The following is a 17,650-nucleotide window of genomic DNA, read 5'->3' as shown; positions in this document are numbered from 1 at the left end:
CAGGCTTGGCAACCATCACTATCATGGCAGACAAAGCTGCCTTGGGTATCATAGGTTTGGCGGAGTCTTCCAGGAACATTTTCATTGGAGAACCTGAAGGATTTTATAATGGAACCGCTGTTGTCAAGTGAGATAAATTTAATAGGAAAATCTCCTTTAAAAAAAGGTTTAAAGAAAATGAAAAATATCCTTTTCTCCCCCAGTCTTATTCGTGGGCCAGGTGTGTTCGGGGAAGTGCAGGTGTTTTGGAATATCACCCCCGCTTTGGATGCTGAATTCAAAAGTATCTTTGGCTCAGTAACAATGAAAGATAAGCAATCTTTTGCTTCTTTTTCTCTGGAGGTACTGACAATTGCAGAATGCAGGCTTAATTTAACGGTGAATGAATAATCTCGTTTTCGGTTGCAATTCAAGGCCATAGATGATGATTTTCCCGAGGAACGTCACGATTTACAATTAATACTGACGTCCATGACCCCGGGACTGGAAATCAGTCCCACTGCACAGCATGCCAGAATAATCATGGCTGCCAGCGACAACCCTTATGGACTGTTCTCCCTCACCCAAACGCAGATAAGCACAGACGAGGTGGAGAAAACTGTAAGTTCAACATAATAGTCATAATAACATTCCTGATTTAGAAGCTGTTAAATATTTGACATGAATACAAAATTAAAAATTGACCCTTAACTCTTTTCTTTTAGGTGATTTTGACTATTAATCGCACAATGGGTAGTTTCAGAAACGTTTGGGTCACCTACCAAACCTCAAACTACACAGCAGTTAGTGGAGAGGACTATTCTGCTGTTTCCGGGCGGGTGCTCTTCACCCCAGGTCTGACAGTAGAACGCGTGTCAGTGCGTATCCATGACGACAATCTTCCAGAGGGGCCTGAAATGTTCCACTTCAATATTACAGCTGTAGAGCTAGTCAATGTCAGGTACAAAAACACAACTAGTCTTCGAAAAGATTACATTGAATTTGATGTTGGTGTATACGGCCTTGGTAATTGAACTTATTTTTCTAATTTCTTGTCACCCCCTATTGGTCAGTGGTATGGATTACACACTGACTGAGTCAGGTTTCCGACTTGACCAACCTCCAGCCATCGGTGACATCTCATCTCTTGCTGTTTACATACTAATGAATGACAATGCTGAGGGTGTCTTAGAGTTCAGTCATGACCACATTAACATCACAGGTGAGTCAAAACTAAGGTGACATTAAGTCAATCAATGTTTACAAAGCACCAAATCCAACTTTTTCCTTCAGTTGAAGAGGATGCAGGCACTGTATTGATTCCAGTGGTGAGGATGGCAGGTTCTTATGGAATGGTCTCTGTGGAGTATGTCTTGAGAGGCTTGAGTGCAACTCCTGGTCTTGACTACATTGCAAACAATGGCTCTGTAATGTTCATCCATGGCCAGCAAAGTAGTGTTATTAATGTTACTATTATTGATGACACGGAAAGGTGAGAACATTCAGAGATAGGGTAATAAAAGGTCATTTCTCCAACATAAATAACCTCTAAAAATGCTATGTTGTAGTGAATCTGCAGAGATGTTCCAGATCGTACTGGTTGGAACCACAGGTGGGGCAGTACTTGGCTCTCAAACAGTCACCAGGGTGACGATCAACAAGAGTGACTCTCCGGGTGGTGTTGTGCGGTTCCGTAATGAAAGCCTGATCACCATTCGGAACCCAAATGAAACTCGAAAACTGATGCTGGTCTTGGAGAGGACTGGTGGCCGAGTAGGCAATGCAACGGTCAGTATTGCACCTGACTGGCATTTCATGAACAAGTTCATATTTTGGGCGAATGTGAACTGTTGTGTACTTTGTTATTTACGTATGTTTTTGTGAGCATGTTCATTCCTGAATCAATTTTGGACAGCTATTCATTATTCATTCAACGGGTTTTGTTAAAATGAGAAAACCAGCCTCAACACACTGTAAATGGAACTTCATAATTGGATCTGGCAACCAACACTTGCACAGTGCTTGCATCATCAAAATATCATGTTGTTACGATATTACTATGTGCGACATGATATTATAAACACATTTAACATAATTGGGTATAATAGCATGTAGCTATTAATGTTTGCCAAATGGTATTATTCAGCTTATTCACATTAGGATAGTTGGCATTGGGTCAAGTTAACATAAAAACACCAGATAACGCTTTTTTCTTGGGCTGTGGGAAAGATTACCACTTGCAAACGATTGTTTTTGTTTGTCATTTTTAGTAAATAAGCATTACTAATATGGTTCCACTCATATGTTGAGCTAAGCAGGAATCAAACAATGTGCATATTGATGATAAATCTTCGTCTAACCATTTTCAACTCCTTAATCACTCGGTGCCCTTTTGAAAGGTAAAAGGTCGTTTCTTCTCGGAAAGTATCAAATTCTCTAGTAGAACATTTTGAGAAAACATGTGGATGCGTTCCCTGGCAATGTTCGACTCAAGAAGTGGTATTTTATCATATTTTAAGAAATATGACACCATATGAAGGCATCATAAGTTGTGTAACGTTCGCACAGGGTTGGGCAAACCCGATCCTCAAGGGCCATAGTGGGTCCTGATCTTTGTTCATCAGATCCAGAAAATTTAACAAATCAGGTCTCTGTGGAAACAAAGCGCACCTGACTGCAATCCACTGATTGCAATTGTCCGACCCCGGATTGGTGAAAAGGTGTCCCCTTTATGCGTTGAATGAAAACACGAGCCCACTGATGCCCTTTGTGGAGTAGTTTGCCCACCACTGCGTTAGCGGTTCATTAATATTCTGTGAACATCTTGTTTTACAAAAGCTGAAAAATTGTATCTTTCTGAAAGTTCTATTACGAAAACATTTTTTTTAAAGATATTGATAGAAAAGCTTGAGTCCTCACACATTGTTATTCCTAATTGTGTTTTCATCCATTCATTGTTCAGGTTGCTTGGATTGTCCTCGGCCCAAATAGCAGAGATGCTTTGCCTCCATCCAATAGAGACATTAAAGAGCCATTGAATGGGACTTTTTTCTTCAATGATGGGGAAGAAGGCATGCGCTTTATTACACTCCGGGTCCTTCCTCATGGTGAAGTGGAGGAGGAGGAAATATTTATAATTGAGCTCAGCCTTGTCAGTGGGGATGTGGACATCGACTCGCAAACTGGATCCATAACACTGAAGGCAAGCAAACATTAGCTGCCATTGACAGTGATAAACATCTGATCCATTTGAACTCTGAGGGGATGGCAGCGATCAAACCTTGGTTACACGTTCTATTTAAAATAAGTAAAAACTATACTTTGAATGTATCTATATTGTTTCACCATGCAGGTTGAAAAATTTGGAGACCCAAATGGTATAGTTCGATTTACAGAGAATGCACTGCAAGAACATGTTTACAATGAACCCACAGAAGGACCAGTCAACATCTCTTTACATGTTACACGTCGAGAGGGTGTTATGGGAACCATTCGGGTAAAATCATTTCAAATGCTAAACTGAATACAAATATATAGCTTTGATTTATTCATGCCATGAAAGCTGTGATTTTATGTTTTAGATTCACTGGCAGATATTCTCTGACTTTGACAAAGCTGGAGATTTTTGGGCATTTTCTGGCTCGGTGCTAATCATGGCAGGACAGAGGGAAGCAGAAATTGTTGTTAGTCTTCAGCCTGACACTGTGCCAGAAGTAGAGGAGCTTTACACTGTTCAACTGACAGCAGTGGAGGATGGTGCTACTCTGGATGATAATTTGGACCTTTTACGCACCCATATAAGGTCAGTTTGTGATTTTTAGTGCCAAGTTTAGAAGTCACGCTTCTAAAATCAAACTCTCACCAAAAATATACTGTGTCAAGTTTTTTAGTGAAAACTATCACACTAAAATAACATTAAATCCCTACAAATGTCTAATTCCCATCAAATATAGAGATAAATTTTACTTCTTTCAATGGCATGTTTATTACCCTGTTATTTACTATTGCTGTTTTCTTTTGTATTTATTTTTTGTTATTATGAAAAAATAATTCATTATTTTATCAATTGGATTTTTTTCCAGTGAAAACATTGAATTTACGTAATCTGTCTAATTCCCATCAAATATAGAGTTACATTTTATTTCTTTCAATGGCCTGTTTTTTACCCAATTATTTACTATAATTTACGTCTCAAAGTGGCGGCCCGGGGGCCAAATCTGGCCCGCCGCATCATTTTGTGTGGCCCGGGAAAGTAAATCATGAGTGCCGACTTTCTGTTTTAGGATCAAATTAAAATGAAGAGTATAGATGTATATTACATTTCCTGATTTCCCCCCTTTTAAATCAATAATTGTAATTTTTTAATCCATTTTTCTGTGTTTTTAGTTCAAAAATCATTTTGTAAAATATAAAAATATATTTAAAAAAGCTAAAATAAACATTGTTTTAGATCTATAAAAAACTGAATATTCATGGCTTTTAATCCAGTTCTTTTAATCCATTTATAAAAACAAATCTAAATATTATATCTAAAATGGTCCGGCCCACATGAAATCAAGTTGACGTTAACGTGGCCCGCGAACCAACCCGAGTTTGACACCCTTAATTTTCGTCATCTGTATTTGTCTTTCGTACTCAGAGTCCATGCAAATGATGACCCCCATGGTGTCTTCTCATTAAATCCGGAGCAGCAGTCTGTGTCAGTTGTTGGATCAGGGCAAGAGATCCGTAGAGTTCTGGAGATAAATGTGGCTCGGCTCGCGGGGCTGTTTGGCAATGTCAGTGTGGGCTACAAAATCTCTGGTGGGACCAAGGAGATGATGGACATAGTGGGAGAGCAAGCTGAAGGACAACTGTTGTTCAGTGAGGGCCAGGCTTTCAGTGCTGTCATGCTACACATAAGCAACCAGGTGAGTAAAAATATAGCCAGACAAGTTTTTCATCAAGAGTTTGACAATACATATTGATACGATGATATATCGCAATACAGTGGTACCTCTACTTACAAAATTAATTGGTTCCAGAAGTGGTTTCTAGACTGATTTTTCGTAAGAAGAGACATGATCTTTAATAATCGCGTTTGTCGGTGCGAACAGCGCGCTAACCTTGGTTCTGGCATCATGGAGACGTAGCATTCTTTTACCCAACGGGAAGCCTGAGAGGAGTTGGGAGATAGAAAATGGGAAAGGCACTGTACGACGAGAATGAAAAAGATAAAAAAATCAATACCGGATACAGGAATTGTATATTCACCTTTTGCGGATGTTTGATTTCTTTTGACATTTCGTAACTTGGATTTTTTTTGTATCTTGGGACAAATTATTTTCCATCAGGGCTTTTCGTATTAATTTTGTATGTCGAAGCATTCATAATTAGAGCTACCACTGTACTTTGTATGCCAAGATTAGTAATCTACTATCGTTATATGGATCAATGTATCATTTTTAAAACAATGTCAGTGTTTAATAAAGGAGCCAACAGCTTGCTACCATAATATTAGACCAACATTTCCACGATAATGTTTATGTTCACTTATTAACTGCTAGTGATGGCGCTAGATGTCCATTTCATTTTGACTGGTAGGAGGTGACTAAACATTAGTTCATTCATTGTCAACACATTTAAATTGACTGATTTTTTCCTTTTATAGGTCTTTTTGTCCTTGGGAGAGAGTTTAACAGTCGAGCTGACTAATGTAAGAATGCTCAGTCCTTTAATTGGTGCCCCACCCACCCTCTATCATGAGTCCACTGTTGTTAGGCTGACTGTACCTGAAGAAGCCGCCAACTCAGAGGTTAGTATTATCTATAATCACTATAGATCACGTTTTAGTATAATGTGATAAATCATTGCGCCCAACCCGAGTACTGCATATGATGTAATATGCTCCTTAGGTGGGTTTTGCCTCTTTGGCTTTATCAGTTTCAAGCATTGAAACGGGGAAATGCCAAGCAGAAGTGACACGAACTGGGTTATTCGGGGATATCAGAGTCCAGTGGAGGGCAGGGTATCCCCCGGGAGAGTCTCTACCAGGTTTTACAATCGGAACAATTGTGCCAGATTCAGGTAACAAATCCAGAATATGTCAGGGTATCATGCTACAATTGCGATTTTACAATTTGAAATGTAATCTTTCTTCATTCAGGATCTTTGACCTTCTCCCATGGAGAGAGGAAAAAGATAATACATCTGACAGCCATGACTGATGCATCTGAGCCAACTGCTCATGCATTGTACCTTACTGGAGCCACCTCCACCACAGTTGAAGGTAGCCATGTAAAGCTCAGGTAAGAGTTCCCTAAGTAATTTGGACTTTTTAATGCTAATTTAGACCAAATCAAGTACATTTGTATAAACAGGTCAGGATTTACATTGACAGAAGTAGAGCCGCTAGGAGTCTACCAGTTTTCTCCCGATTCCCGCCGGCTGGTCATTGAGGAGGACATTCATACAATCACACTCTATGTCCAGAAGCTCTATGGTTTTCGTAGCAACAGAACTCGCCTCTCTTACACAACAATAGCAGGGAGCGCAGTCGCAGGAGACGATTTTATCTCCGTTCCAGACGGAGCTTTGACTTTTGACTCGCCTCGCCAAACAAACCGTTCCTTCCAGCTTTCCATCCTTGATGACTCCATCTCAGAGCCAGATGAATATTTTCACGTGAACCTTACAGACGTCAAAGTCCTTGGTCCAAACTTGGCTGGGGCAGAGCTCTTCCCTCGAATCAACCCACCATACAGACTGGCAACAGTTACCCTCTTGGCCAGCGATGTGACCAGTGGAGTTCTAAGTATAGGACCCGGACTGGTCCAAGTATCCGAAGACAATGATGAAGACAGCCAGCAACAACGAAGGGTTCTCCTCAGGGTGCGCAGGTCAGACAGCGTGGCTGGAGATGTACGAGTTAAGGTTCAAGCATATGGAGGTACTTTGATGTACTAAATCATTGTATTTTCAGTTTTATTATGGGGGGTTAATTTACATGTGATATTCTCCAGACGGAAGCACAACACCGTTCCCTTTTGCCCTGGAGCCTGTTTGGCCTCTAGCAAAGGAGAATCATGACTTCCACCTGGAGTCTAGTATTGTCCACTTGCTGGCTGGCCAGAATGAGACTGAGGTGTTCCTCTTTATCCTGGATGACTCCGAACCAGAAGGAAAGGAGGTTTTCTTTATCTATCTCAGTGATCCTGAGGGAGGGGCGCAAATCACTGACAGTCTACAACAGGGCTACGGGGCCTTTTCCAAAATCACAATTCTTGGTAAGATTATAATTTTCAATTACAATGGGCAACACTATAAAAAAAAAGAAAAAAATAACAATTTTGATGTTTTATGTGTAACAGCCGTTTTCAACATTTTTTTTTCGGTTTCCGAATCCAAATGATCTGATCCCAACCTTTTTTTCGCGATGAAGAAAAAACAAGATCAGTTGGATTCCACAAACAACGATCAGTTTAAAACAGCTGTTAGATTGAGGTCAAGAAAAATTGTGTTTTATAGTGCTAATAGCCCTTGTAAGGTACATTGAATGAATTAATGAATTAATGAATGAACAAATGAAAAAGGGTTGATTTGCTTTGAGTCACTGCTGTCCTCATCCCCGATTGCCATCTGAATCAGCAACTATGGTGTCATCAATGTTTTTTACCTACTACCCTCCCTAACCTCACTACCCTTTTTGTATCATTTTCTTCTCAGGAAGCGATTTCCATAATGGCATCATAGGCTTTAGTCAAAAGTCCTTGATTGGCCAGGTTCTGGATGAAGATTCAGGGAACAAAACAGTTCAATTGTATGTAGAGAGGCAGGAAAACAGGTACGTATTTTATTGTAATGTGCGCAATACAAATTTATGCCAATTCCCTCAATAAAAGGGTTTCATTGGAAAAACATGGTTCACTTGCTTTTACCTGTCATTTACAGCAATAGATGACCAATCAATTTTGAATGGGAGGGCGGCAGCGATTACAATGACACTGAAACATGATCCCTCTCAATTACCATTTTCTTTTCATGCGTAGAGCCTTTGAGGATGTACAAGTTTTATGGAGAGCTACTTTTGACAAAACAGTGCCAACTCTTATCAGCAATGGTGTCAACCTTACTAAACAGCTGGTGCACACATCAGGATTTGCATCTTGCAAAAGAGGAGAGGTCATTTGTACTTTTACTTTGGAGATCCAAGATGATGAGGTGAGATAGATTGTTTTTCTTACATTCAAGTAAAATACTGATCTATTCTTTAGAGCAAAAAAATAAACCTATAATCCATCTTCCCATAGGAACCAGAGTACAGCACTTGGTTCTTGGTGGAGGTTTTTCAGGTGGGTTCAGGCGCCACCATTGATGAAACCGGCCGATTTGCCAACGTCACCATGTTGGAGAGCGACGATCCACGAGGTGTTGTGTACTTCGACGTCAGCCACAGGTTGCCCACTGCCACTCCCACAACTACAAAGCTGAGTCTTCGGGTGCTCAGAAGAGCAAGCATAGCTTCAAAAATATCAGTATGGTATCGTACTATGGTACGCATGTTTCACTTACATATTTTTTCAATCAGATTAATAGCACATGAGGAAAATAACTTGTTACCTCCTACAGAAAGTGGAGTTTATGTATTGGTTTCCTTGTGTCTGCCTATTTGTTGGCCTGTATATTTGTGTTCAGATTAACTCATGAACAAGTTAAGTGATTTTTATCAAACTGGGAGCATATGTTTGTTATATGAAAAGGAATAGGTGCTTAAACTAAAAGGTACTTAAATCAAAAGTCAGATCAGAATAAGACTTGCTAAAATCTCAAAAATGTGTTGGCCCATTTGACTCAAATTTCAAGGATAGATGACGTAATCAGAAGGGAGTGTGATATTATTTTGGTGATTCTTTCAATTTGGCTGCTTAGGCTGAACTGTGCTCCTTCAGGGTTATTCTTTAGTCTCTATTTGTAAATGGTTAAAGTCATAACATTCCATTTAATAATAATAATTATGATTCATATAATTATAATCATCTGAATGTCTTTTTTTATAAGTATACTGTTGTTCATAGATACACTATCCATGCAGAATTATATTGAATGCACTCAAACCGCCAAAATATTATTGTTCCTCCATCACTCTCACCTAGTCATATTGAAGATTAAAGGAGGAAATAAAATGCACAACACAGGAACATAGTTGGGCTCTCCTGCTTTCATCTTGTCAACTTTAATCAGTTTCTCCTGAAAGCCAGTGAGAGACACAGGTCGCAGTCCTCTTGGTGGTTCAAACAAGGATCAGGCCTCTGAGACTAGTCTTGTTTGTGGGTTTTAGGATCACAGTTTTATGTGATAGCATATCAAAGAAAGTATTGTTGTAGCTGAACTTCAAAAGATTTTTTGTGTGGACTCTGAGAGATAGTAAACCATTGTTTTTACATTACATTCCCATGTTATTCTCCACTCTTAAAAGACTGAACATATACATATATATCATATCATCCATCCATTTGTTTGGCAGCGTGTGCGGTCGATTGGTCGCTGGTCTTTTGGTCGCTGGTCTTTTGGTTGCCGGTCTTTTGGTTGCCGGTCTTTTGGTCGCCGTCTTTTGGTCGCCCCGACCGCGACAACGGCCGACCAAAAGACCGGCGACAAAACAAGGTAAAACAACACGGTATACGCATCAATAAAAGCCAACAATGGCCATGAGCAGTTTCACTGAGCCGACGTGCGAGTGTATAAGAGTTTGTATGTACATGCGTTGTCCCTTTAAGAAGCTACGTCAGTCAGGGTCTTAACAAGTTCTCCAACAAAAAACAATAAAAGTCCGGGAAATTTGGAGCTTTTCTTTAGCCTAATAATTACTAGGGCATTAAGTATGACTAAATAGTAATTTGCAGTTTGTATTTAGGGAATTTGAGCAACGATTTAAATGGTAATTATCACTTACCTTCCGGGCGACCAAAAGACCAGCGACCAAAAGATCGGCGACCAAAAGACCGGCGACCAATCGACCGTGTACCGTTTGGCAGCAGCAGTTCTCATCATTCCCAACTCATTCCCGATAGATTCATTTCATTTAGCTAAGTGTTTCCCATTTATGACTGGGTATCTTCGTGGTGGCTTTCATGAGGACAAGCGTTATAGAAAATTGAAAGAGGGTTGAAAAAATAACTCACAAATCTGTTTCCCCTTTAGGAGCTTCCCAGGGAGGAGGTGCTTGGACCATTTGTAATCCATCCTGCTAAGGAAGGACTAGATTTCTCTCGGCAGGAGGGTCAGCTGACCTTTGATGCAGGTCAAAGCAACACATCCGTAGAGATTTATCTAACCTCTGACCCCACATCGTCTTTACCCCGGCCTAAGCGCTTCCAAGTGGAGCTGATTAACGCGACTGGGGGCGCAAGAGTACACACTGAATTCGGCCAAGCTAATGTTACGCTGGTGTCGAATCTTGCCAGTGCCTCTATGTGGGCCTTGGTTGGGAAGTTACATCAACCTCTCGACCCGCCAACGCTCAACCAGGTGTTGCGAGGACTTATCGATCAGACAGCCACCACTCTGTCTCAGGAACAGATGACAGCTATGTTTGAAGCTCTGGAAAAGGTGAACAATTCTCATAAAGGTCTGCTTAACTATTTCAGTGCCATCAGCAATAATCGACGTCCAAATATATTGGTTCATTTCATCGTTCTGCTGTAACTTTAAATTAATTTGTCACTAGCAGATGTCCAATCTCTTTGAAATGGGAGGGTTGGCAGCAAATTAGTTACCATTTTAAATGTCTTGCATGTCAATTACCAACAATGGCAGGCAAAGAGCTGAGATGTTCCAGCCTCCTTTCTAATGTATATATTTTTTAACAAGAAAAAAAAAAGAGTAATTCCCTAATTAAATCAAAGGTTAGGTGTTACTTGCTTTTTATTTATTAATCTACTAATCTGTTACTAATCTGCTTTAGTCAACTGATTTAAAGTTGTATAATATAGATTCATAGTAGGCCTGTGTAGTATATTAGTAATTTATATAATATATGTGTGTGTATGACTTTTCAGTAATGCTGTATTACTATATCATCTTATACATTTGTGCAGTGTTGTTCGCCAAGACTGAGCTAAATGGACCTCCAAATCACAGGCACATAATTAGAATTGTTCCAAATTGAGAGTAAACAAATCCAAAAGTCAGGCCACTCAAGGCCATAGTATAGTATCTTTGTCATCATCTATAAAACCCTTTGCTTGCTTTACTTCTTTTAATGATAATGAGAGAAACAATCATTTGTATCCATTCAAAGCAAAACTCTCCTTTTAAACCATCAACTCGATTACTTTTTGCTATTTCACTGACATTTGCTTGACTTCCACAAGAAAAATAGACAAGTAAAATTTTATTTGAGACTATGGGTTGGAAAGAATGTCACAGATAAGAAGCATGATGGCGAATTACTCTTTAAGAGCCCAACAGAGGTGTAAACAATTTCGTGAAAAAATCATTTATTTCACTCTAAAAGATACTACTATATCAATATACTGTAATACATATCTAATATACTACTAGTAATACTAGTACTACTAATATACTATATTTATCTTTTTCATTCATTCATTTTCGGAACCGCTTTATCCTCACTAGGGTCGTGGGCAATGTTCCCTCTAAAATATGCGCATGCCCAATTGCGCACTAGTCTTGTCTTCTCTGCGCACAGCAAATCATATGGAGCGCACAAAATAAAATCCCCCTTTTTTTAAGATGTGAGGCCGACGCGCGAACCACTCATCCGCCGGGCCACCCCATTCATAGATATTAATCATTACATTTTATTATTACTAAATAATTTATGTGTAGTAGACATGCACCTGCTTATGGCAGGTGTGATACTGATGTGTGCCCATAGCGAGCAATGATGATGTTGCTCACACCAGTACTCGGTGTGCTCAGGGAGGTTGTCTTTCTGCCCAGACAAACAAAAAATTAGAGGGAACATTGGTCGCGGGGGTGCTGGAGTCTATCCCAGATGACTTCAGGCCAGAGGCATGCAAACACCACACAGCTGGACAGACCTGGACTTGAACCCCAGAGCCGTGAGGCCGACGTGCTAACCACTCAAGCCGCTGGGCCGCTCACTATATTTATACTATTAAAATTCATCCAATACGAGAACTGCATTGGAATTAATTGTGTGCTTGTTGCTGGCCAAATGACAATATAATGTGTTGAATTTCTCTCTCTTTTTTAATTTTTATTAAACTAGTTGCTCACAGTATCCGAGAGAGAATGCCTTGATAACAGCAGCCGTAATTTGACGTACGACCTGTTGTGTGGTTTGGCCAAGCCCAGCAGAGCTGACACACGGGGGCTCAGCCACCTCGCCGAAGCGACGGAACGATTCGCGTTCTCCATCATCACACGCAATCATTGTGAGATGTAAGTATGCAAAATTTTCTCTAAATGTGTCTTATTTTTTGATTAATACATCTTTTTGCGTCTTTGCCTCAGAGGGGGCACCACCCTGGACACATGTGCGCACATGTCCATCTCGGCCTTCCAGTGGTATCCCACTCAGATCAACGGGCACAAATTCTGGGGACATAACGCAGATTTCTTCCAGATACCTGAGACTTTGCTGGCAGTGCCGGCTGTCTCCACGCTCAAATGCAACAACCTCAGCCAGATTCAGATTATAGAGTTTAGAAATGACCTCTGGTTTCTCAGCAATGATACAACAAATGCGCTCAACGGGAAGGTGAGGGTTTTCATTGTTCTGCTAGGTTTAAACAGCAGGCGGCAGTATTGCCCATAGTTTTTTTTAATACCTATTTGTGTAGGTTTTCTCAGCCAGTCTACAGGACAGAAGGTCAAGACCTCTTGGAGATGGCATAGAAGTGATTTATCGAATTCACACTGCTGGTCAGCCACTTACACCAGGACGTTCTATGTGCCTTCTTTGGAACCAGACCACTGAAAGGTAGTCCAACCACATGGTGATATACACTAAATATCCTTTGCAAAAAATCCCTGCTGTATTTTTAGGACTTTTCCCACAATTTTAGTAATAATGTAACTATGAAAATAATCATTTACGGCAGAACTAAGTGACTGCCTTGACAGAGATGAATGGTTAATTCATATGTAGGAATTATGATTATGGTGATTCAATGCCATTGACGTCAAACTTTGAGAAAAACAATAGTGAGCAATGACTTAATTTCCCGAATAATTGCACAATGAAAATTAATGACATGCCCATTCCTAACCCAGACAATACTAAACCTAGTATCATGTGCTTAGCACTCGCTATCACCTTCACATATTGTGGCAAGGTCAACTCCTTAAAGGTCCACGCACATATATATTATATTTTCTGCAACACTATGAGTCCTCCTTTCACCATCACTCTAATGAGAACATTCCGCAGGTCTTCATTTCTGCTTAGTGCTTTGGCAAGTTTTGCTTGGCTGGAACATTGTTTTTGCAATAATCACACCGCTGATAGATTGGATTGAGAGAGGAGTTGAAAGAGGGAAAGAGACGAAAATAATTGACCTCATATTTGTTATCTTATACAAACTGAATGCAATCTTCAAATATTTGCGACCTAGTTTTGTCATGTTGTTTATTTCACATCTGCTTTCTCAATGCTCTAGCTGGTCATCGGATGGTCAGTACTGCCGGGTTGTGAAAGAGAGCGCCAACTACGTGGAGTGCGCCTGCTCCCACTTGTCTATCTATGCGGCCTATGCGGAGTTTGCCCCACTTGCATCATATAACCAGGGCTTCTATGCCTCTGGGTTCATCTGCATCTCAGGTACACCACATGGATAGCAGCATGGACGGCTAGCATCGAATGCTCACATTTCAGTGCCAACGACGTCAATGACTGTGAATACAATTGTAAACATATTTATATATTTTCCCCCCATTTTCAGCCTTTGCCTTGGCCATTATAGCACACATCCTCTGTTCCCGTCTCCCTATGTTTGCTGCCAAATTGCTCGTTCACATGATGGTGAGCTGCCTCGGAACGCAGGTAATGACAATTTTGTTCTAATTTAATACACCACATGAAAAGCATTACAACATACAATATTGTCACAATGTATTTATCACATCCTAAATGAACATTGAAGGTACAGACAACACCAATGTAATGTGCATCCCAGCGGAAACAGAACACTTTTAATGCTGTTGACATTGATAGATGCTATTTTCATCATTCTGCTGTGAACTTCTCATCTCATCTCATTTTCTGAACCACTTTATCCTCACAAATGTTGCAAGGGGTGCTGGAGCCTATCCCAGCTGACTTCGGGCCAGAGGCGGGGGATACCCTGAATTGGTGGCCAGCCAATCGCAGGGCACAAGGAGACAAACAACCATTCATGCTCACACTCATACCTAGGGGCAATTTAGAGTGTCCAATCAGCCTACCATGCATGTCTTTGGAATGTGGGAGGAAACCGGAGTACCAGGAGAAAACCCACGTGAGCCCGGGGAGATCATGCAAACTCCTGACATTGAGGACCGAACTGGGATCGAACCCTCATCATCATGTCACAAGAAAGCTGTGCCAGGCATCAGTTTTGGGGCTTAGACAATATTTTCTCTATTATACAAGGGCTATAAAATGTGCGATTTTCACACGTAAATAAAATACACCATTTATTTTATCATCAGAGGTCACAGAAATGTGCCATTTCTATTCTTAAATACTTTGATAAATCATCTTTCCTATTAAGGTCATTTATACTAGCTGTTATCGGTCCTTGTATACTTCTTGGAAATATTGGCTTTTATTTACACCTTCTTCATTATATTACACATCCGAAAAAGGAAATTCTGTGTCTTTTCAATTTATTGGATTTTTTTTCCACACATGATGAAGCTGTTGTCTATCCCTTTAATATCCTGCAAGAGCACAGCACCCACCTGCTTAGCCACCACACACTATATCTTTCTTTCATCTTTGCAAATATTCATGAATTTACAAAAGGATAGACGATCACCGGTCTACGTGGTTTGCGGGCTCTGGTGTCCTGACAACGCAACCATGCCCCCCACCTTTCCCATTAAAAAGCTGTCAAATGACCAGTGAGCAAGATATGCGGACTCTGGTTTGCCTCTATGGAGTTTGTATGTGTGACAAGTGCGAGACTGGTAAATTTCCACAGGTAGCCCCTCGCTTTGGTTGACAAACATAAGTCTTGAGTCGTTGGGGGCTACGCACATTGGGCACAACCCGTTTATGGCCCAGAAAGAGCCCCCGGATCTAAATGGGTTTGGAATGGAAAATTCCGACCTGCTTTCTTTCTATGTCAATGTATGTTCAGACCTCCTACTTGCAAATGAGAATTGGGCTATTGTTCATAACATTGTGTTTTTGCAGCGTGACCTTTGAATTATTTGGGGCTCATTTGGGGGTTTTGGGGGGGTTACGCTGAATTAATTTCGATGCTATTGTCTTTGTTAATCCTTTATAGGGCACGCATTTAACTGATTTTTTTTCTATTGATTGAGCTATAGGGTGGCCCTGTGGATGAGTGGTTAGTTCGTTGGCCTCACAATTCTGGGGTCCTGGGTTCAAATCCAGGTTGGTCCACCTGTGTGGAGTTTGCATGTTCTCCCCCGGCCTGTGTGGGTTTCCTCCAGGTACTCCGGTTTCCTCCCACATTTCAAAGACATGTAGCCTGGTTGGACACTAGATTGCTCCTAAGTATGAGTGTGAGCGTGAATGGTTGTCTGTCTCCTTCTGCACTGCGATCGGCTGGCCACCAATTCAGGGTGTCCCCCCCTCGTCCTCGAAAGTTAGCTGGGATAGGCTCCAGCACCCCCGTGACCCCTGTGAGGATAAATCAGTTCAGAAAATGAATAAATGAATGAATATTGCACTATAAGGTTAGTCCATTTCACCCATCCATTTTGACTGGGAGAGACTGACAGGGAGTAACCATCCCAGTAAAAATGTACTGGAGGTCTTGCATCGTCAAATGCATTTAAAGATGAGCATTCACAGAAAGTTCTAGCAGTTTAAATTAATTGGATGTCTATCGTTGTCAATGGCAGGAAATTAGTTAAGTACTTGAATAACAAAAAATATATAGGATAAGCGGTTCAGAAAATGAATGAATGAACTCGCATACTGTACATGGACATCACATTTTAGGTTAGGTCAACCACTCTTTTCGGAAAAAATTGCGGACTGCATAACTGTGACATCCATTTTTGTGACACCTGGATTTTTATGCATTTTTTTTTAATTACCCCTTTGCTCTATTAAGTTTTAATGCTGTGTTTTCTAACAGTTCCAACCAGAATTTAGGCTCCATAGCATTCATGGTATGAGATTTTTCTCACTCTTAATTTGCCCTGCTGGGACAAGAACCACAATCAATGCTGAGGAAATGTGCTCTCCGTCTGCATGCTTTTTTAAATTTATATCACCGTTTATGACCCACAATTGTCAAAAAGACCAAAAATATGCCTTGCTCAAATCGAAAAAATGTCTTCACTTATGAGAACAGAAGCCTGTGCAGTCCATACACCTGTTCTAATCTACTAAATCCCTTCCCATAACATGTCGCCCATCTAAATTGAGCATTCGGGAAGAGGTTCGGATGGAAGGGAAGTTACACACACCACTTAGGTACGGGCAATTATTAGATACTATGTCAATGTGAAACACCCAATTAATGATGATCCTTTTTCAAAAAAATAATTTGAAAATAGTTAATTAGATGTAGCCTTCCATTTTATAAGAATAACTCAAAAGAGGTATTCTACTGGTATTGTGGTGAACTCAGTGACAAACTATCTCAACTACAGTAGAGTAAAAAAAAAACATGCAAAATATGAGAATCCGAAATAAACTCCATGTGAAGTCTAGACCAGAGAACTTATAAGATTACCAGAAATGTTTTGCAATCAAATGAAACCTTCTGGGAATTGGTTGACTACTCTGGCTCTGTACTCAGCAAGACAACTGAAAATTGTCTGAGTGGAATGGAAATTTACCCAACGCAGGTGTGTGTGTGTGTGTGTGCGTGTTTGTGTGTGTGTGTGTGTGTGTGTGTGTGTGTGTTTGTGTGAGTTTAACAACAAATAGCCTGTCGTTCATATTTCATTGTGTACAAATCTGCTTCCCTAAAAGAATTGAAAACAAATTATGTAATTTAAAAAAAATAATTTAAATGAAAAAATATTATGTTCTATTTTTGCAATTCAATGTTTGTGCAATTTGTTTATATGTCTAGTATTTGTACTATTCTATTGGCTCAAAATTTATTTTGTTTTCTGTGCTAAAATTATACTATTTAAATTTGTTTATATGTCTAGTATTTGTACTATTCTATTGGCTCAAAATTCATTTTGTTTTCTGTGCTAAAATTATACTATTTAAAAAAGACCTACATTTTTATTTAAACATTTATTCATTCATCTTCCATGCCGCCCATCCTCGTAAGGGTTGCGGGGGTTGCTGGAACTTATCCCAGCCGACTTTGGGTATAAGGCAGACTGCACCCTAGACTGGTCACAAACCAGTTGTAGGGCACACAGAGAGACAAACGACCTTTCACTCTCACAATCATACTGCAATTCAAAGCCCGTTGTCACCATAATATGCATTTTTCATCCAGTCTACTGACATACGGGATCGGGATCAGGTGGACCAAACAGAACACACTCTGTGTTA

At 40.2% G+C, this 17,650-nt stretch overlaps 1 protein-coding gene across 1 annotated transcript in view; it reads left to right on the top strand.

The window, feature by feature from the left end:
- The window catches only part of adgrv1 (adhesion G protein-coupled receptor V1), a 94,062-nt gene that overhangs the window by 38,462 nt on the left and 37,950 nt on the right, over positions 1-17,650 (top strand). Inside the window, exons 63-87 of the mRNA XM_077600919.1 lie at positions 4-127; positions 204-342; positions 415-600; positions 705-940; positions 1,053-1,201; positions 1,273-1,471; positions 1,548-1,767; positions 2,942-3,181; positions 3,332-3,475; positions 3,561-3,781; positions 4,619-4,889; positions 5,630-5,773; positions 5,874-6,045; positions 6,125-6,266; positions 6,339-6,907; positions 6,981-7,244; positions 7,684-7,801; positions 8,007-8,178; positions 8,268-8,510; positions 10,159-10,566; positions 12,215-12,387; positions 12,460-12,706; positions 12,789-12,928; positions 13,608-13,768; positions 13,890-13,990. Of these exons, the coding sequence (XP_077457045.1) occupies positions 4-127; positions 204-342; positions 415-600; positions 705-940; positions 1,053-1,201; positions 1,273-1,471; positions 1,548-1,767; positions 2,942-3,181; positions 3,332-3,475; positions 3,561-3,781; positions 4,619-4,889; positions 5,630-5,773; positions 5,874-6,045; positions 6,125-6,266; positions 6,339-6,907; positions 6,981-7,244; positions 7,684-7,801; positions 8,007-8,178; positions 8,268-8,510; positions 10,159-10,566; positions 12,215-12,387; positions 12,460-12,706; positions 12,789-12,928; positions 13,608-13,768; positions 13,890-13,990 (5,183 nt within the window). The remainder of the gene's footprint in view (positions 1-3; positions 128-203; positions 343-414; positions 601-704; positions 941-1,052; positions 1,202-1,272; positions 1,472-1,547; positions 1,768-2,941; positions 3,182-3,331; positions 3,476-3,560; positions 3,782-4,618; positions 4,890-5,629; positions 5,774-5,873; positions 6,046-6,124; positions 6,267-6,338; positions 6,908-6,980; positions 7,245-7,683; positions 7,802-8,006; positions 8,179-8,267; positions 8,511-10,158; positions 10,567-12,214; positions 12,388-12,459; positions 12,707-12,788; positions 12,929-13,607; positions 13,769-13,889; positions 13,991-17,650) is intronic.

This window comes from Stigmatopora argus, chromosome 5 (genome assembly GCF_051989625.1).
Source record: "Stigmatopora argus isolate UIUO_Sarg chromosome 5, RoL_Sarg_1.0, whole genome shotgun sequence".
NCBI lineage: Eukaryota > Metazoa > Chordata > Actinopteri > Syngnathiformes > Syngnathidae > Stigmatopora > Stigmatopora argus.
Note: the sequence above shows the minus strand (reverse complement) of the source record. Positions and strands in the feature narration are given on the sequence as shown.